The sequence below is a fragment of the Sodiomyces alkalinus genome, assembly GCF_003711515.1.
Source record: "Sodiomyces alkalinus F11 unplaced genomic scaffold SODALscaffold_3, whole genome shotgun sequence".
In the NCBI taxonomy this organism is placed as follows: domain Eukaryota; kingdom Fungi; phylum Ascomycota; class Sordariomycetes; order Glomerellales; family Plectosphaerellaceae; genus Sodiomyces; species Sodiomyces alkalinus.
Window position 1 is genome coordinate 3,624,075 of NW_021167081.1, and position 20,089 is coordinate 3,644,163.

At 44.0% G+C, this 20,089-nt stretch overlaps 4 protein-coding genes across 4 annotated transcripts; 1 reads left to right on the forward strand and 3 right to left on the reverse strand.

The window, feature by feature from the left end:
• Positions 1-11,681: 11,681 nt before the first annotated feature.
• Positions 11,682-12,330, forward strand: SODALDRAFT_339400 (small nuclear ribonucleo protein Sm D1; the record flags this gene model as incomplete). Its single annotated transcript, XM_028612855.1, has 3 exons — positions 11,682-11,695; positions 11,831-11,880; positions 12,035-12,330. 3 exons carry the CDS (start codon positions 11,682-11,684, stop codon positions 12,328-12,330), a joined length of 360 nt encoding a protein of 119 aa, XP_028467918.1.
• Positions 12,331-12,954: 624 nt separating this feature from the next.
• SODALDRAFT_309886 (N(5)-glutamine methyltransferase MTQ2) lies at positions 12,955-13,863 on the reverse strand (the record flags this gene model as incomplete). The annotated part of the gene is made up of 1 exon (XM_028609118.1): positions 12,955-13,863. The coding sequence occupies exon 1, from the start codon at positions 13,756-13,758 to the stop codon at positions 12,955-12,957; it is 804 nt and encodes a 267-aa protein (XP_028467919.1). The 5' UTR covers positions 13,759-13,863.
• A 93-nt stretch (positions 13,864-13,956) lies between these two features.
• SODALDRAFT_146123 (hypothetical protein) lies at positions 13,957-14,560 on the reverse strand. Its single transcript, XM_028606823.1, has one exon. It carries the CDS (start codon positions 14,449-14,451, stop codon positions 14,155-14,157), a length of 297 nt encoding a protein of 98 aa, XP_028467920.1. The 5' UTR covers positions 14,452-14,560; the 3' UTR covers positions 13,957-14,154.
• Positions 14,561-14,902: 342 nt separating this feature from the next.
• SODALDRAFT_332276 (hypothetical protein) lies at positions 14,903-18,179 on the reverse strand. The gene is made up of 5 exons (XM_028611664.1): positions 17,366-18,179; positions 16,880-17,194; positions 16,443-16,760; positions 16,296-16,359; positions 14,903-16,166 (listed from the first exon to the last, which is right to left on the reverse strand). The coding sequence occupies exons 1-5, from the start codon at positions 18,043-18,045 to the stop codon at positions 15,351-15,353; spliced, it is 2,193 nt and encodes a 730-aa protein (XP_028467921.1). The 5' UTR covers positions 18,046-18,179; the 3' UTR covers positions 14,903-15,350.
• Between the last annotated feature and the right edge of the window lie 1,910 nt (positions 18,180-20,089).

Sequence of the window (20,089 nt, forward strand, 5' to 3'; positions counted from 1 at the left end):
GTACCCACCTAAAAGAATAAGGATAAAGTATCTATAAGTAGTCTAATAGCCGTAAAACGGCCTTAATTATTAAAGATATAGATTAACGATCCTAAATCTAAGATCGCGTAGTATAATAGCGCTCTAGCTTAGTTAGTAGAAAGGGATACCCCTTATTCTTATTATAATCTTATTAGTATCGTTATACGATAACGCGCTACCCCTTAGGTTAGGTGGGCTCCTAGTCCTGTCGCGGTAACGGATAAGTCTTTATAAACCATTATAGGAGTAGGCGTAGTATCATAGAGTTAATCTTCCTAGACTTCCTCTATCATATTAGCGGTAGTAGCTACTACTTCCCGCCTCTTCTATATCGCGGTGTCTACGCGGCTTTTAAAACTATAGTTACGTATCTTCTTTTCTATAACCTTCGTAATATCTTCGCGGCCGCGCTAGGTATAAGGGCGTATATCCGGCCTTACGTACTAATAGGCGGCGGTAGTATAGGGGTTTTTATATATCTTATAGGACCTCCTTATTACGGGAGGGATAGCCTTTATGGATATATCGCTACGAGGACGCTTTTTATTATCTTTATTATTAGCCGTATCCTTAGTATTAGGGAGGTTCCTAAGGGTGTTACAGGTGCCTTTCCTGATTTTAGGCTTTATAGTAGAGGACTATAGGCTCTTTATATTACCAAGAACCGTATATAGAGCCTTTACGAAGTTATTAATCGTTAGCTTATTTTCCGTAATCTTATTATAGTTATTAACTAGGTAGTTATTACTCTATTCCTAGATAATAGGTCTAATAGCTTTTAACACGTCTTCCGCTTAATAGTCCGCGCTTAATAGCTCTAAAACGCCTATATATTTATAGTGTATTATCGCTATTTTCTAGCTTACTACTTAGGCGTCTATATCCTTAGGTATAGCCTTTATAGGCGTGGTGTATTATCGGTATAGGACTAGGGCTTCCTTATAGAGGTTTATAGATATCGGTCCTATATACGCGTATATGAGGGTAATCTAAGCTTATAGGTTATTTACGGTATTATCCTATAGCTAGGCTAGGAGGCTACGTAATATAGTGTAGACGGTCCCTTTAATATAGGAGCGTACCTTATTTAACTCCTTCTACTATGCGTTATAGTCTGCCTTTTCTTCGCGGTATACGCGGCGATCTTATAGATAACGCGTACGCCCCTTTTTAAAGAGGTCGTCGATAGATATAGGCGTCCTAGTCCTTAATTCTCTTATTACGGCCGTGGTTATAACCTTCCGGCGGGCGGCCGTCTTTTTCTTACCGGCGGCCGTGGCCACTATAATAACGGCCGTAATAGCCGTGGTAGCGGCGGCGTCTACGGCGTCCTTATCGCCCTTTAGCGTGATAGTAGAAAACGAAGTAGCCGTAACGGTGGTGGCCGTGGCCTCCTCCGCGTTAAGGTCCACGGCGAGGGCCTTATATTTACGGATATTAATCGGCGTAGGTATAGGGAGGAGATAGGCGTTAGCCACCTTATTGCTTAGCTTTAGATTAAGATAGTTATCCTAGTAAGAGGCAGATTTACCGCGTATAGCGCGCTCCTATACTACCTAATCCCTTTACTTAACGAGGGTAGTAGCGGCCGCCTTTTATTCGGTGTTAGATATATTAGAAGATATCTTTACTAGTTTATCGTTTATCGGTTAGTTAATTAATAGGTAGGTTAATTAATCTCTTAATTACTCTAATTAGGTTAATCGTAGTTATTTAAAAGTGCTTATATAAATATAATTACTTCTTTATAGTACAATAAGGGTAGCCTTATTAATATCTATTATTTAGACGCTATAAACCGGGCTTATAACTATCGCACGTTAAATAGCACTTGAATAACTAACTTAGTAGAGTAGAAATCTCGTGTATATATATTATCTTAACGTATATCTATATAAGTCTCTTATACTCTTAATTTAGGTAGTGAAGACTCTGTTATAGGTACTATCTTATTTACATGCTATCCGGTCTTTTCCGGTATCCGCCCCTATTATATCCCGAGACCCGAGGCCCGAACCCCTTTGTTAGGGAGTGTATCCCCCCTGGATCCCCTATAGACCATGTCGTGGTCCTGCCTATACGATAAATACCCGTAAAGTGCCTTATACAGGCATACTCTAATAGAACTATATAGGCTATTATTATACGTAAACTTAGCCTTTTATAACTAGATCGGCTAATAATCGGCGACCTCCGCCCTTATCATCCTTAGAAACTTAAATAGCGTTTAGTGCGTCTATTTAGTCTGTCTATCCGTTTAAGAGTAGAATATAGTGGATAGTCGGCGAGTAATCGCCCTTTTACGGTAGAACTCCTCCTAAAATCGACTTATAATAAGCTTATCCCTATCACTTATAATTCCCTTTAGGCTCCCGAAACGGTATTTAACCTGGCTATAAAGGATAGTAGCTAACTAGGGTGCTATAAGTATGTTATAGGTTAGTATAAAAAGGATATACTTTATTAAGCGGTTAACGATTATTAGTATAGTATTATAAGTTTAACCGTCCCTATCCTTCGCGGATAGGAAACCCGTAATAAAATCTATAGCGATTTCTTAAAACGGGTATAATAGTAGTAGTAGCGACTATAGTTATCCGTGCCGTTTATACCTTAGTACCTAAGTACTATAATAAGCCGAGTATACGGCAACGTATTTGCGAATATCGTATACTAGATTAACCTAATAGAATTTTCTTAATATTAGCTCTAGTATCTTATTTATACTTATATATCCCCTATAGGGGTTATTATAATATTAGCGTAGGATCTCTATTCTATTTATCGCCTCCTCGGGGATTACTAGTCGTCTCCTATAACGTAGTATACTATTTTCGTCTAAAGAGTACCCCGCTCTTTTTCCGGTCTTTTATCGAATATTTACCGCTAAAGATATATAGTTAGCATTAATAGTCTATAGCCCTCTAACTAATTACCTAAACTCTTTACTGGATATAAGACGATTTACCGTTTCGCCCCTAATAAGCTTATATATTATAGAGTATAGGATATATTAATCCGGGATTATAATAACACTAGCCTTAGTCTCCTCCTCCGGTGTATAGTCGGCGGAGGCCCGCTAGGCTATCGTATTATTACCGCGGGTCTTCTTAGCCTATATCATCGCTACGATAATAACACGCGAGGTACTATCCTTTAGGCTTAAAGGTGGCTATTACCCTTATCGCCTTACTCTAGGGCTTAGCTACGCGACGTCTTCGCTTAGCGGAGTAACCCGTTATGTGTTAGGTTTAAGGTCCTTCTCCTAAAGTAACCTCCTAGCGGCCTATATATATATAAAAAGAACCGCCTTTTTTAGGGTAGCGTGGATTTATACGATTTATCGGCGAATACTTACCTATATATTATTAATTAGACTTAGCTTATGAGAGAGGGTAGAGAGAATATCGCTATAGGATATTTCCCCCCCTATATAGTTTAGCCTTCTAGATAGACTATCCGCTAGGTTTATCTTTCTCGGGTAATACTATACTTCGAAATCGAAAGATATAAGCCGATATACCTATCTAATAAGCCTTCTACGAAGGTCTTATACTAGCGCCTATAGTATACCCTTTAGGGCTTTATAGTCCGTTAGAACCGTGAACGCCTACCTTATACCTTTAAGGTAATATCTTTAATACTCTAAGCTTTCTATAATAGCTAATAACTCCTATTATCCTATAGCCTACTATTATTCCGTATCGGTGAGTTTTCGCGAATAATAGGCGATTAGTCGTTATTACGAGTTATGCTTTTAACTTAAAGTTCCGGATACTACTTTATCTAATATATCCGTCTTAACTCTAGAATCTAGCACGGGGTTCTAAGAGCGTAGAATAAGCGCCGAGCTAAAAACGACCTTTAGTCTTTTAAAAGCTTCTTAAGCCTCCCGCGGAAAATAGAATAGTCCTTTTTTCACGCCGGCCTTACTACCTTTTAATAGCGCGGATAAGGGTATTATAACCTGTAAGTACCCTTTAATAAATCTTTTATAGAAATTCGTATATCGTAGGAAAACTTATATATCCCTAAATAATTCTAGCGCCGGCTACTCGGCTACCGCTTATACCCTTTCTAAGTCTATTATAATACCCTTACGGCTTACTATAAACCCTAAGAAGTCTACCCGGTCCCTATAAAATTCGTACTTTAATTGTTTAGTATATAATTAGTAACGCCGTAACCTTTTAAGAACTTATTATAGGTGCTTTGTATATTCCTCCTTTATATAGGAGTAGATTAGGATATCGTTAAAGTATACGATATAGTCGATACCTAGTAAGCCGGCGAGTACTTAGTAAACATATACGTAAAATATCGCGGGCGCATGTATTAATCCGAATAGTATAACCGTATACTTAAAGTGCCTATACCGCGTTCCAAATACGGTTTTCTAGTAATCCTTTTTCTTAATCCGGATCCTATAATAGGTATCTTAGATATTAACCTTCGAAAAGTACTAGGCGCCCGAAAGGCGATCTAATAGTTCCCTAATTAGTAGGAGTAAGTACCGGTTCTTAATCGTAATAGCGTTTAGCCTATAATAGTTAATATATAGGCGGAGGCTATTATCCTTTTTCAGTATAAATAGGACTAACGACCCTATTAGGCTAATCGATTTTTAAATATAACCGCTTGTTATACCTTTAGCGATATACTTTTTTAGCTCCTTAAGCTATATTCGATAATAGCGGGTATAAGGGCCTAAACGGGGGCTCTTTCCCCTTTTATATATTAATAGAATATTCTACGTCCTCCAGTAGAGGTAATTCCTTCGCTACTTCTTCCGAAAATATATCTACGAATTATCGTAGACTAAAAGGTAAACGCACGCCTTTAGACCGTGGTTTATCGTTCTCTACTAACAGGATTATTATATCCGGGGCGCTATCCGCGATAGCGGTGGTTATAGTAATATATATAATATACGCCTTCGCCCTTTACTTTATTACCTCCTAGGCCTAGGCCTCGGGTTCCGTGATAAAGAGCGGTCTAAAGCTAAATATTCGGCTAGCCGTATCTATTAGGATACTCTCCTAACCTATACTATTATTTAATAATAATAAATAACCTAACCCCTTCGGTTAATCTATATAAATAAATACTCTCTTTAAGAGTTAGGGCCTCCCCTTAAAGTCTACTAAATAAAAAGCTAAGCCGTATACTCCGCGATTACTCGCCGCTCGGCAATTAAAACCTTTTAGAGCCGGGGCTTAGATTCCGCTTAGCGGCTATAACTTTAACCGTTCTACTAGCGCTAGGCTAATAATATCGACTTATATACCCGTATTAAGGTTAACGCTAATCTTAACCTCGCGCCCTTCTCGGATAATATATACTACGCCTCGCGCGACTTTACCGATTAGAACCTATTTCGGGGCTTTTACGGATATAGTACTTACCCCTTATACTACGCTAATCCGTTTACCGGGCTATTAGGAATCTCGGTAATCCGTATATCGTCGTTCAGGGCTAAATGCCCTTAGACCTAGATATTATGCCCTTAGACCTAGATATTATTTACGTTAGCGCTTTTTTTCGCTAAGCCCTTACCGCCGTCTTTATGGACTTTACTATAATAGTCCTTAGACCGGTATCTCTTTTTACTATAGTTATAGTACTTCCTATTAAAGGGTTTATCTGACTTAGAGACTTTCTAGGTGTTAGGCGTTATTATCGATAATAAAGATTTCGTCGTTTATTATTACCTTTTTAAGGTGCTTTCCGACCGTTTAGCGGATAGATACCGTCCCCTCTATAACAGGTTATCCTTCTAATAGTAAGAGTAAGACCTGTTCCGGCTATCAGACCTATTATTCGGGGAGTATATCTCCTAAAATAACTACGCCTCCTATACTACTATATAAGCCTTTTTAAGCTTAACCCGCCGCTCGCGAAGCTTATCGCGGAACCGTGCGGGTAGTCGTTAAAAGTAGTTATATATATATGCTTCGCTACTATACGTCTTTTACCCTAATAGGCGATAGTAGGTATCCTATTATTCGAATAACTTTATCGGCGTTATCTTACCGATAATATATAACTTATATAACTCCTCTTAGTAGTAGAAGTGCTATAAGTCGCGGGATAGGTATTCTCGCCGAATAAACGTCTTAAGGTTATCCTATATAGGCGATAAAAGCTTCCGCTTATAGCTCCGTTATAATATCTAGTAAAAGCGTTTTATCTTAGTTAAAGCCTATTTAATTAGCTAGAGTATAGGGGCCTCTACCCGAAAACGGTTCCCGGCCTTAACCACGGATACTTAGTTATTAATCTTAGTAATAGTTATATTCTCCCCTAGCATTTTATAGTTATAAACTAGTAGCTTTGTATATTCCTGCCTTATCGCCGGTTATTCTATAAGCCTTTATAGGGTAGCCTTATTCTACCTTTATATCTACTAGTTAAACTCTTACTACTATTATACCTAACACGCTAGTAGGGCGAATAGGTTCTTGGTGGTTATCGGGGACGGTTCCTTTACGCGGTCGGAAAACGCGTAGCTCGCCGACTATTTAGCGCTCCTCGCCTACTTAATATTAAGCCTCCGTGGACGATTATCTACGGATAACGTCTATATTCGTACCGAATTAAGGGATAACGATAAGGCTGTATCGTTATCGTCGTTCTAGTAGTCCTAACACTCTTCGGTGCCTTAAATAGGCTTTTTCTGTTATACGCTTATATCCGCCCGCTCGGCGTCGGTAATACTTCGTAAAGTCCGCTTTAGTGGTATCTTCAGCCTACTAACCTTATAGGTATAGAAGTTAAAGAATTTATTAAGGAATAGGCTATAATACTAGGGAAAAGATACACCGTAACGGATAATACTATTCGAACTTAATAGTCGTATATTATATAGACTTTAACTTAAGAAGGAAAAGGGAACTTTTCCCCCTTTACACTAACGTGGTAATTTAGTCTCGCCGAATACTCGGCGATCTAAGCATATCTCCGATCCTATATAGTGCTAATCTATAGTGCTACTTAGTTCCTTATAAAAGGACTCTTAAAAGTTATAGCCGAAAGAATCGTCGACGGAGGTATCTAATTTTATCGATAACCAGGACGAGGATTCTGATAAGAAATCCTATAGAATATACTCTCTTCTATAACTAAATGGTAACATTAGCAGTAACCTCCTTAACCAGCTATTAATCGATTCCGGCACCTCTAGACATATCACTAACGAATAACACCTGCTACAGGACTTCGAACCTGCTATAGAAAAGTATTGTTTTTGAACAGGTGGTAGAGAGACTAAGCTAGTTAAGAGTTATAGCAGGATATGATTAGAGATAGACGACGAATATAGTAATCCCTTCGTTTTAATACTAAATCGCGTTACTTTTATATAAGAGTACCGAATAACCTTAATCGCGACTAGAAGATTAAAGGAATAGGGTATCGTTTTTAACACCGACCTCGAGGTCTTAAAGGTTAAGAGATCTGCCGAAGAGGGCTTATTAGCCCTAGCACTTAATAACGTTAACGACTAATACGCCCTTATTCCGACCGGTCGCTAATAGCACCTACTAAGCAGCTTCTTTAATAGCTCCACGACTCCTACTATAAGCGTGGCTAACGCTTATTTATAGCACGAGAGGCTAAGGCACGCCCGCGCTACTACCCTCGATAAAATTAGCGATGCCCTTATTAGAGGCGTGATAAAAGAACGTTAAAAAGGCCCTCTTATAGTAGACTATACGGCCTATACCCTTAGTAAGGCAAAGAAGGTTATCTCGAGAAGGTCACCTAACTACTAAACAATAAGGCCGTGGTATAGGGTAGAGGTTAACCTATTTAGCCTTAACGAGGCCTATACCGGTATAAAGGTCGTGATGCTTTTATACAATCCCTGTACTCATTAAGCTATTATAAGGTTCCTGCGTGACCATAAATCAGCCTTATCTATATTAGTGAATTTTAAGTTTTTCCTTTAGAGGCAGTACCACTATATAATTACAGTGATCCGACTAGATAGAGAAAGATCACTTTAGAAAGGCTTTGATAAATAGGCCGATAAGAGAGGCATTTTGCTTAAGAGGTTATCGCCATATATAACCGCGCAGAATCCGAAGGCAGAACGTCATGGCGGCGTTATTCTTACTATCGCGAGGACCCTTATAACGGCCTTAGGCATCTAATAGGATATATAGCCAGAACTAGTGGCTACTATAGTATATCTATATAACCTTATCCCTCGGAAGGACTTCTAGTAGAAAACCCCTTAAGGGCAGATAGAGGATTGGACTAATAAATAAGGCCTGAAGAAGATCTTGATAAAGCCTATCGTTAGCTACTTAAAGAGGTATAGTTATAAAGTATATCCACTAACCGCCGACTATTAACGAGGTCGTAACCGTAACGCTAAGCTCGCGGAGAGAGTATATATCGGCTATTTAATCGGCTACGAGAGCACTAATATATATCAGATTTAGGTGCTAAAATTAGGGAGGATTCTATGGATAAAAGACGTTACCTTTAACGAAAAACAGCTATATAAAGATCGTGACTACGAACCTAAGGTGTTAATTAAGGTTTTCAAGTAGCATAATCTGCCTATAGATTATTAACTCCATAATCCTCTAGGTATTACTACTAATATAGTCCATTTCTACCCTTAAACGCTGCTAGAACAGAATACTATAAGGGAGGCTATAGCGGCCGCTGCTACTGCTAGTGCTTCTAAGGGGGTGGATAGAGGTGTAGGTTTAATAACCACTACAGAATCTACAGAAGAATAATAATAGCAGGAATAGCAGGAAGCACCTAATTAAGAGGCACGTGGAACAGGGCAAACAAGCCCTACAACGCCTTCCACGCCTCCGGCGGCACCTGCTTCAACGTCTTCCACAATTACACCTATAATTATACCTGTAACGGCACCTGTTTTCCCTCCTTCAACCACCACAAACGGCCCTCCTACACCACTAACTAGAACTACGGATCTACCGCCTATTTTTAAATAGCCTAACGATACCGAAGATTAATCTAACGATACGGCCGTAACCGGCGATACCGTCGAAATAGGATTATTATCCCCTGACTAGTCGGTTCTTAAAGAGGAATCAACCACTGCTGCCACCGCCGTTAATCTGGTATCCACGGCTCCTGCTAAGTCTTCATAACCCTCTTCTTCCACTACCACTACTAACTAACCTTCCTCTTCCACTAGCAGAAAAAGCCGCCCTCCTATTATTCCGACAGCCGCTACCGACCGGCCTACCCGTAGTAGGCGTCTAACCGACTATTATACCCCTCCTTCCTTTTATACCTTCTATAACCAGATTAACATACCAAAGAAGCCACTGCTACGCCGCGATATACCTAAGGAACCTCTGAACTAGTCTTAAATACTAAAGAGTCCCTATAAATTAGAATAGATTAAGGCCGCCTTATAGGAGGTCGGCATGCTTAAGTCAATAGATACCTCTAAACGGTAGGAATAGTCTTACTAGTAGGGGCACGGCTCGGGACTCTTTAAATTAGTTCTAAGGCCACTAGACCTTAAATAGGTTTTTAAGTATAAGGTTAATCCTATAGGCTACGTTAATAAGTTTAAGGTACGCCTTTATGTTTAAGAGGATTAATAACCTAATAACCACCTTAACGCCTACGCTTCTACCCTCACGGGAAGGACCTTTAGGTCGCTAATAGGTATTATAGCCTACTTTGATCTTAAAACTCGGTAACTTAACGCCGTTAACGTGTTCACTAATACCCTGCTTAACGAGGAAATCTATATTAAGGACCCCCTTAGTTAGTAGCTTCTCTAGTCGGCTACGGGCCTTAAAGCCCACGAATAGCTCGAGGACCTTTTAAAGTAATACCCTCCTATATAACGTACAGGGAATTAACGGCTACGCAGGGCGTTATATAGCCTTTGGCATTCCCTAAAGCTATAGCACTAATAGCTCTTTTCCGTACTAGGTAAGTGCAGTTTAAAGTAATTAACCGAAGACAATTAGGTCTTTAAGAATAAGGTCCTGATTACTTTCTTTTACGTTAATAATATTATCCTAATCTACCGTAAGGAATATTAATCTGCTACTAATAATCTAGTATAGCAGATACAGAAGAACTTCTAAGTCAGGGATCTAGGACCACTTAAATGGTTCCTTAGAATCCATGTAGGACGCGATCATTAATAATATAAGCTATAGTTATCGCTTAATAACTATATCACCGATAAGATAAAGGCGTTATAGGTGAATGATAGAGGTTATAGGGTTAAAAGCCCTCTTTCTTATCCTAATATCTTATAACCCTCCACCGACTAATAAGCCTCCGAAGAATTAATCTATCTATATCTTCGGAAGGTCGGTTCTATTAACTACGCCGCCTATTAGACCCGGCCTAATATCTCTAAAGCCGCTTCGAGGCTTACCGAATTTAGTACTAACCCCTTAAAATAGTATCACGAAGCTATAGATAGGTGCCTAAAATACCTCGGCTTAATAAAGACCCTATACCTCTACTTCGGACCACGTAAAGACCACTAAAAGCCTGCACTCTTCTATACCTCCGACGCCGCCTTCGCGGACGACAGTAAGACTAAGTATAGTTCCTAAGAGTATACTACCTTACTATTCGGGGGTCTTATAGACTAGAAGGTAAATAAGTAAATAAGTAATATAACCTCTAGTACTAAAGCCGAGCTTATAGCGCTTTCTGCTACTACTAAGTAGTATATCACGACGAGGCGTTTAATAAAGGACCTTACCCTTACCTTTAAGGAGGAACCACTAACTATATACTACGATAATTAATAAACTAAGTAACTATTAGAGTCGCCGTGGCCTTAGGTTACCTTAAAATTAAAGTATCTTAATATCCACGCCCTTTAGATCCGATAAACCGTTTAAAAAGGGGCCGTCTTAATTAATTAGATCGCCACTAACGATATAGTTAGCGATAGCCTTATAAAAGTACTACCCCTATAGAAACACAGGGCGCTTATATATCTGTTTAGTATAGAGGTCCCGCCGAAATAGGATTAAAGTAATTAATAGAGACGACGATCTTCTATTACGTTTTAATTAAAGGAAAACGGTTAATTAGACCGTTATTTTAAGTGTTTTTATACCCCTATAGACTATTATTTAGGTACTGTTTTTAACACTTTTTAACTGCTTTTTGGCTTTAACGCCTATAACGCCGTTAATTAATATCTAAGCCCGATTTACCCTGGCTTTTAAGCATTCAACGAGCAGAATAGTTAGGATTAATCCTACTATTCTAGGGGGTGTGTCAGATACCTATAGCCACCTTATCGAGGTATAATAAACCATATTATATCAGACGTGTGGAGTACCTCGTTCCTATATATCCACCCTTATTTCCCCTGCTTTTTCCGTATAGTTAGACATCCCCGTAAAGTATCACAAACTTCACTTAGATGAATACACACACAATTCCGCGTACCTTATTTGTGTTCTGACAACTGGTATACACGGCTTCATCTTTAACTCATCTTGTACCAACCTCACATATACCCCGTCACTCGTTGCAAAATTCTTGCCCGGACACCTGTCAAATATTTCTGGCCATCGGCCTTGCGATACGTGAGCTTGTGGTCTGTGGACTTCTTGTCACCTCTTCAATATCAAGGACGCAGCCAACTCCAGCAAACCAAAACCAAAACCAGCAAGATGAAGCTCGTCAGGTAAGCGGTCGTCCTGTCACAATTGGCCTCAGAGGACCAGGCTGAAGACTCGCATTTGACTTCTTCCCCTCTTTGCCTAGCCCAACGGTGCGGACCACTGTATCTGACTTGAAAAAAAAAACTTCTTTCGCACAGATTCCTGATGAAATGCGCCAACGAAACGGTCACAATCGAACTTAAAAATGGTTAGTTAGTCGCCTGTCTGCACAAGGTCTGAATGATCTGGCCTCTGCTGGGAAGGGGAAGAGTGGAGAGGTTACACAGGAGGATGCACTCGTGACATGAACGGCAGGGAGCCCTTGGGGAACCCTTGGCTAACGATCGCCCAATTCGCCACAGGCACCATTGTCCATGGCACCATTATGTCCGTCTCGCCTCAAATGAACACGGCTTTGAGGACAGTCAAGATGACACACAAGGGCCAAGAACCCATGTCCCTTGATACCATGAACATCCGCGGGTCGACCATCCGCTATTTCATCCTCCCGGACTCTCTACCGCTCGATACCTTACTCATCGACGATGCGCCGAAACCGAAAAACAAGGCAAGGAAGGAGGCGGATCGGGGTCGCGGAGGGCGCGGTGGAGGTCGCGGACGGGGTCGGGGCAGAGGACGTGGCCGTGGAAGAGGCTAGTGGTAGCGAGGCTGGCAACGTACGCGTCAAGGAAGGACATGGGCTGGCTATTGCCCCCAACGACCAATGGGATGGATATACGACGGTCCTCGGCGGATCATGCTGTGCGGTGATAAAATTAATCTCGCCACATCTGAGGGAGGATAGCTTGTGGCAAAGGGATATGCGACCCAGAAAGGCAGACCTTGGTACAGGGGCCGTGGGTGGTGTGTATAATGGCAACCCTTCCGACGTCGCCGTGCCCCTGGGAGGATGCGTGCGTATATGACGCCTGCTGTTGTCTGGGTCGCATTCACCCTGCGATGTGCCTTGTATCGGCGTCATTTTTCGGATCCTTTTTTTTTTCGCCGTTTTCTTTTGGCGCGACGGCGATGAGTGCTCAACAATATTACACAATACCACCAGGGACGGACAGGACTATTGGACTTATTGTTACGACAGCCGGTCAATGTTCTCCTTTTGACTTGCGTGGTGGGATGGTGAGTGGAGGTAGATGCCAAGTCATCATTTCCGTCGTCCATATGCTGGAATGAGTAGATTGCTCGATTGCTCGATGAAAAAGACAGTAAAGGAAAACAAGACAAAACAACAATAGACAACCCATTCCACCTACCAGGCGGTGTGTCATGATTCTCGCCTGTCTCTTACGTTGTCCTTCGAGATTCTGATGACTTGCAACTTCTCCCACCCGGCCTTGTTTCCGCTCTCGCCGACGGTCAGTGCCCTCCAAGACGGGCCTAATCTGCCAACCCGGGCTTTGACATCGTCGGGTTTGTTTTGTGCACATAACAGTATGTAGGCACAGCCTCGCGCCGAGAGGATATCAGGCAGGGATTCGACCAGCCGACTTGTCGTTTCCATGCCATCTCTCCCTCCGGCGTAGGATAAGGCCAGGAGGTATGAATCCCCGTCGAAGCTGGGGGTGCGGTCCGTCAGGTTCGAGAGCGAGTACGCAAGGCCGGCGAGGTCACTGGGTGCCGCGGCGTCGGGCGGTAGAGAAGGTAGTGCTTCGGACGGGACGTACGGCGGGTTAAACAGCAGGATGTCCACTTTGCCAGGAGGCAGTGGGGCGGCAAGGTCTCCCACGTCGGCACCGAGCCAGCACGGAGCATGGGTCCCAGGGTGATCAACCTGGGCCTTGCGGACGGTGTCGTTGGTGGCGCGACAGGCAAAGGGGTTGACGTCGACGCCAGCGGCGAGGATATCGCGCCTGCCGAACAGGTGAGCTGCCTGGGCGACGACGAAAGCGATCACGACGCCCGAGCCTGTGCCCACTTCCAGGACGAGTGGAGGATGGCCTTGGAACCTAGCGTGCAGAAAGGCCGTTTCGGCTGGGGCGGATAGGGTGTCCAGAAGGAGGTATGAGTCCTCAGAAGGCTCGTATACACGGCTGAAGGGCACATGTGAGGTGTCTGGTGTTGGAAGCATCTTTCTTTCTTACGCAAGGTGATATGGAATGGTGAGGTTTGGGTTCACATCGAATGACATTTAAGGCTGATAAAATGTCCGTCAATTGATGTTGTCGACCCTTTCATTACGATCGTAGGTAAATCAGGGTGTGTGAATTTGCTTAATTAATTTGCATCCGGTGGTCTCCAGATCCATACTTTATGGGCCGGCTTATTACTTAGCATCATCCTCGATTTCAACATCCAGAATGCGCAACTCCCATTGTTTCTTTCCTCTGCAATCATCTCTACCGAAATTGACCCCTCCTGCGCTGTGTTAGGTTCAATTTGGTGCTGCCCAGTTCTCAATACGTTTTGATCTCTAGCCCCTGGTCCCTAGATATGAATACTAATACACAATACGTCTTCAACTTCCTCACATCACGACACATCGAAACTCGCACCCGGAATCCTGTCGGTTCGGGCCCGTCCCCCACTTAAGGCCCCTCCGGGTGCCAACAACCATGCGGATACAGTTCCGGTCGTAGACTCCGTGTAGCCCATGTTCCGGACACAGCCTGTATGCGGACTTCTGCGTCATGGGTCCTGGTCGCGCCACGCCGCTGCCGATCTGCCCACAGGTGCTGAAACCCATACCAGGCCCACAGGGAAGGCTGATCTCGCCCCAGCGACACTTGCAGTTCACGTTTTGGTGCAGAGTGACTTGGCACATTGCGTCTTTCTTTGCCCCTCGCTCTTTTCGAGATGTCTAAACGCGATGAGAAGAGTTACGGCCTGGCTTCGGGAAGTGTGAGGAAAAGTATATGCCGAAAAAGAAGAGCGAGGGGCCCATCCCTCTAGCTCTTCTCCGCAGAGATAAGGGGTGAAGAGCAAACTCAACTCACCCTGGCCTTAGTTGGTCTAGGTGTTATTTATCCTTCTGGCAGTAAAATGGTATACCGATATCGACTATGGTACGCTCCTGTGTCAGACAGGTATAGCCTGTGGTCTTCTGTGTCTGAGCCCTTAGTCTATACACCCTGCGATATGCAGCAGATGGGTGAGGGGAGAGAACGGGATGTGATGAAGGCAACAAGGTCTCTTGAGAGGACAGTTCCTCGTCAATCATTTACCTGCGAATTCGTTCTGATGTGAAGCTGAATAATGCGGGTATGTCGGTTTCTGGGAATGGGGAAAGACGCGCAACATATTATATATAAGACGTGAGGTGGATGAGATGCGTAGCAAGGAATGACTCCATGGGAATATGAGCAAGTAACTCGAGATAAAAACTAGACAAAAACAGAGGATTCTAGATATCTATAACTTATCCGTTACCCATGTGCATGACTTGGCACACGTTTATGTTTGTCTCTTGATATTCCCAAGGCAAATAAATACCCGTATGTCCCCAAGCGTCCTCCTTTTCATCTAAAGGCCGACACCCTGTTACAACAGTCTAATGATATCGAGCAGACGGATTCAATGACGGAGTGGCTGGTACAATCACTGGCAGCATAGACTGAGCATAATTCGTTCTTCCGGTTTGCTTCCAGGAGCGAAGTCAACACGCACGTGTTGTTCCACTGATTCCTTAATACCATGTGGTCGCGAATAGCCCCTACCATTCGGTCAGATATGTGTGCCGTCCCTGCTCTGTGCCTCAGCGACGCTCTCAGTCTTGACTGTTTCTCTGCCGCAAAGTTGAACCAGCATGGATTCCACCCTTGCTATTGATGCTTCCACAGCCTCGATCCTCTCATGGATGCCTTGAACGTCATCGTCGCCAGTAAACGAACCCCGCAACAGGGGGTTAACGCCGGGAAACATCGAGTCTCTCCTGGTTGGTGTCTTTTTTGCCAACGACTCTGCCGAAGCATCGCTGGTCTGCTGCCACGCAAACTGGCGCCGTATCAGGTGATGCGTCAGCTCGTCGTCCACTGCAATGTCCTGCTCGACCGATTCGGGTGGCGGTAGATCAAACACTGCACGCATATCCCGGTGCGCCGTGATCCTCCAGTTGACCCATAACCACTGCCTGACCCGCGTCAACATCCTCTCAGGCAAATCCGGCTTCTTCGCCGACTCTGCTGGCCAGAGGATACGTCGCTCTGCCACGGCGATGATAAGCAGCAGCGGTAAGTTGACAAAGCGCACAGTGGCTACGTTGATTTTGTGGAACCACCGGGGACTGACAACGAACTTTAGAGGCACCAAGAGAAAGACGGCCAAGATATTGAAAGGGGGCTGATACGAAAAGACAGCGTCGCTTTTAACCCCCTCGAGCGTTAGAACGGCGCGCCGGAACTGTATCTCGGCAGTGGCGTTGGATGCAATTTTGCCGAAGGTATTGGAAAGCATGGACACGAGGATGGTCAAGAAGAGGGTGTTTCCCAGGAAGGCGAATGCAACCATGAGAATGGGGCCTAGTAGCCAGTGAAACCGAGCCTGCAAAAGGAAGAAAAGAAAAATAAGATACGACGAAGAGACGGAGAAAGGAGACACAGATCAAGGGATAAGGAAGTCGAAAGCCCAGGAATATGAGGCTGACGGCCCAGGGGAAGTTGTGATACGTACCGAATTCCCAATGCCCGTTCCATCCAGTCCAAACCATATCCAAAGCATCCATTTGCCGATATCACTGCATTCAACCAGTGTCAGAAGACAGAACAGCGTATTTAGCGTGGAGGCCGGGATGCCCGGGCGTCGGTCAGCATATCTTACACAGGCGAGTGGGCTCCTTCTCCCAGCCACATAAGAGATAGGAGGAAGCCAGCAAAGCACCATGCCGACAACAGGGTGAGTAGAAAGAAGTTGGCCATCATGGATCGCAACGAAAGGAAGACGAGGTTATCAGAAAGCAGGTTAAAAGCTAGTCGCGGCACAAGAACCGGCGCGCCCATGGCGAGAACATCCAGAGCCTGCTGCTTCGATGCTATGCCACCCACGCGGGCGCCGTGGAGCCGCAAGAAGGCATATACCAAGTAAATACCAATGAAGCAGATATCCAGGAACGACCAGAGATTTTGGGAGTAAACACGCCTAAGCACCTGGTGAGCCACAGATTCCCCTTCTTCTCGTCGTGCCCCTTCTTCTGGAGAAAACGCGCGATAACCCCAGGTTGGTAATGTCCACATATGCGAAGTGAAGAGGAGTCATACCATCCGTGCGCCAGAATCGTGGCAAACTGGTCTAGGGACCACCCAAAGGCGTACACGGCGAAACAGGCCTCAATGGGCCCGACTCGCGCTGGGTCGCGCTCGGCCATGACGGTCACGTACAACAAGAGAAGAATCACGAAGCAAATGACGTCAAGAATGTTCCTGGTCCTCGGTACCATGAGGCGGTACTGATTGAGCATAGGCCCCTCACGCGGGTTATAGAGCGAGATGGGTTTCTGCTTATAATGGTCGGGGATGATGTCGATGTAGCTAGAGGGAGTGTACGTGATCTTTCCCTCGTATATAGCATCGACCCTGGGAGCAGATTAACATGCTTGTTACTCTTTCTTGTCCCATTGATTATAAAAGAGGAAAGAAAAAGATGCATAAATAAAACACGCAGCACAGGGTGTGAACGACCAAAACGGAGGGATAATTGGCACTCTGATAATCCCGTCGGGCGGGCCCATCATCTGTGACACTTACACTTTTTGGCATGGAGTCCCACTCAGGAAGTGCTTGCTCTCGGTGAGGATGGCAATTTCCAGAGACGGCAGAGTCCTGTTGAAAGTCCAGTCAGTGCCGGCCAGAGCCTCCTCCCGGATGTGGTCGGGAGCATTCTGAAAAGGCTCGAAGCCGGCGACGAGAATGTTGGCTAGAAGCAAGAGGCCCTCCGGCCCATCGTTGTCTTCGCTGAACCGTCTCAGGATACGAGTCGCCACGAGCTCACACAAAGTCGCCCGGCTGAAATTGACATTCTGACGGTTGTTCAGATGGGATTGCTCGTGGAGAAACTGGGCGCGGTTGACGAGCAAGCAGTAAACGATGGAGATGTCACCAAGATCGTATAGCTTGTCAACAAGCGGCCGGACGATAGCGATGTTCAGCCTCACGTCACGAAGTTGTTCAAAGCTAAGGTAGTCTTCCACCACTGACGATATGTCTCTTCGGATCCTGTGGATATTCGTGTAGACGGGTAGGTGATTGTGAAGATTGGCCGTGCAGCTGTACATGGGGTCTGTTTCGACGGTTGACCTTTGTTGCAACAATAGAGGTCTTCGTTCAGCCTGCCTGCCGTCGGAATCTTGACCATTGTCGCCTGTCCGAGCACGAAGCCTGTCGGATAGTGGCCAGTGTCGGGCCCGATCATGACCATCCCCGCTCATTGAACGACAGGAATTTGCGTCCCGACGATGAGACTAATAATAGGTGAACAGAAGGCTTTCCGCTATGGGCGGTTTTGCTTTGTGTGAACGTATATGTAAAGGGTCATCGAGTTAGTCGAATACTGTAGCTCGCCTTATCGGGGTCGTGACTGTGAAATCACAAGATCAACCTAGCAGGATTAGGTAAGGAATTAGGTTAATTAAAGGAATCTATCTATAGGCTATTACAAAGTAGGATCTGGCTATAGTACTTATATATAGTTATTTTCTCTTAGTAAATACTATCCCTTTATTATACCTAAACTACTATACTATTTAACTAACTTTCCACCTATAGATAAATAGGCGGTCTTCGTTATACCGAGCCAATATAGTCATACCTTAGAAGCTTATACTCCCCTTTACATCGTTACGTTTAATTTAGTTTCGATTTGCCTCTAGCTTCTTATCCGTTTAAGGAAGTCGTGATACTATTATAGTGTTTAGTTAGGGATTTCATCTATCGGCAGAAAAGCCTTAAAGTAATTAAACAGCCCTGTTTATACAGGTTTCGTAAATCTATCGACTAGGTTATCGGCGCTATTAATATACTTAATCCGAAGTCCTTTATAATGAACGGCGTTAAAGGTATAGGCGTAGTTAAGTAGCGTAAACTTACTACGGTTAGATCTTTCCAACTTGGCGATAGCTCCTGTATTATCGACCTTAATAGTAATAGGGTTATTAATAGGGTCTTCGCCTTATCCTTCTTATAACTCACGTGGGGGGGCCTATACTTTACGCGTAAACGCTCTAAACTACTCGAAACCTATATTAACCGATAGCTCTTTTAAGTTCTATACGTCTATATATAGCCCTGTATCGCATAGACGCTAGTTTTAGCGTCCTATAAGTACGAAAATGCCTGGAAATAGGCTTATAGATGTCCCGCATGCGGGGGAAAAGTCTGACGTGGCCCGTGCGCCTACGCTGATAAAGCAGTAAGCCTAGCCACGTAAAGCTGCACCTATAACCTCCACGTAACCCTAACGCTATAAATAATAACCTACTAGCTATAACGCTAGCTATAATAACGTCTCTAATGCCCCTAAACCGCCCCTAAGGCCCCTATAACTATAGAGGGCCTAGGGGAGGTACATATGGGTAATACCTCTAATATAGAGGATTTAACCCTCGTTATGCCTCTTAATTCGAAGAGGCACCTTAGTCCTTTTATACCTACTCCTAGACGGTTTTCTAGGACCCGAACCGAATCCCCCTCTGATTTGGAGGCCGGAGGCGTTTTCGAAACGCCTTTTAGGGCCCCCCTGCTAAAAGACCGAGCTTTTTAGACTCTAAATAGGCTAAAAAGACACCCGGAATAGCTAGGACCTCTAGAGAACCCTTAGCTACGCCCTAGAAGTCGACTAGTTCAGCTAGTAAGGTATAGGCTAAGGACCTACTCTAATAGGCTTTTTAGCTACTTTAATAGGCATATACCCTTAACCCTGCCCCCTAGATTAAGACCCTAGCCGTAGGGCTTAAATCTACTATTAACGGAACCGTAGAAAGCCCTTAGCCACCTACTCTTTAATAGAAAGTCGATAAACGAGCTTAGGCAGTTCGTAGGCTTATAGAATAGCCTAAAACCCAAGATAGCGAAGCTCTAAAGGCGAAAAAAGGCTCTATAGTACCCTAGGCCCTTGTTTTAGGGGCTTTAGCACCTTCGAACCCCCTAGCACTTCTCCTAACAGATCCTAAAAAGGTCGCTAAGGTTATTCTATAACCTACGGTAGGGATAGCGATTCCCCGGGAAAACATCAACCCCCTTAAGCTTCGAAATGGGCTTACTAAGGCCTTAAAAACCCCTGTAGTTACGGCTATCAGCCTATTAACTAACAGGAACATTATTCTAACCCCAGGCCCAAAATATAGCATTTAATAGCTCTTAGACTCGTAGAACTAGGGGTTTAAAGAGCTAAACCTGCCCCTTTAGCCCGTATAACCTATAGGCAAGGGCCTTTCGAAAGGCAAAAAAGGAGGCCTCGGCCACCCAGGCGCCTTT

Bases quoted from the DNA above. Each gene is read 5' to 3' on its own strand.
- SODALDRAFT_146123 (XM_028606823.1), bottom strand. From the start codon at position 14,451: ATGTGCCAAGTCACTCTGCACCAAAACGTGAACTGCAAGTGTCGCTGG.
- SODALDRAFT_332276 (XM_028611664.1), bottom strand. From the start codon at position 18,045: ATGAGCGGGGATGGTCATGATCGGGCCCGACACTGGCCACTATCCGAC. The intron at 17,195-17,365 runs GTAAGTGTCACA...ATCTGCTCCCAG, and splicing joins GGGACTCCATGCCAAAAAGT to GGTCGATGCTATATACGAGG. The intron at 16,167-16,295 runs GTACGTATCACA...TTCCTTTTGCAG, and splicing joins GAACGGGCATTGGGAATTCG to GCTCGGTTTCACTGGCTACT.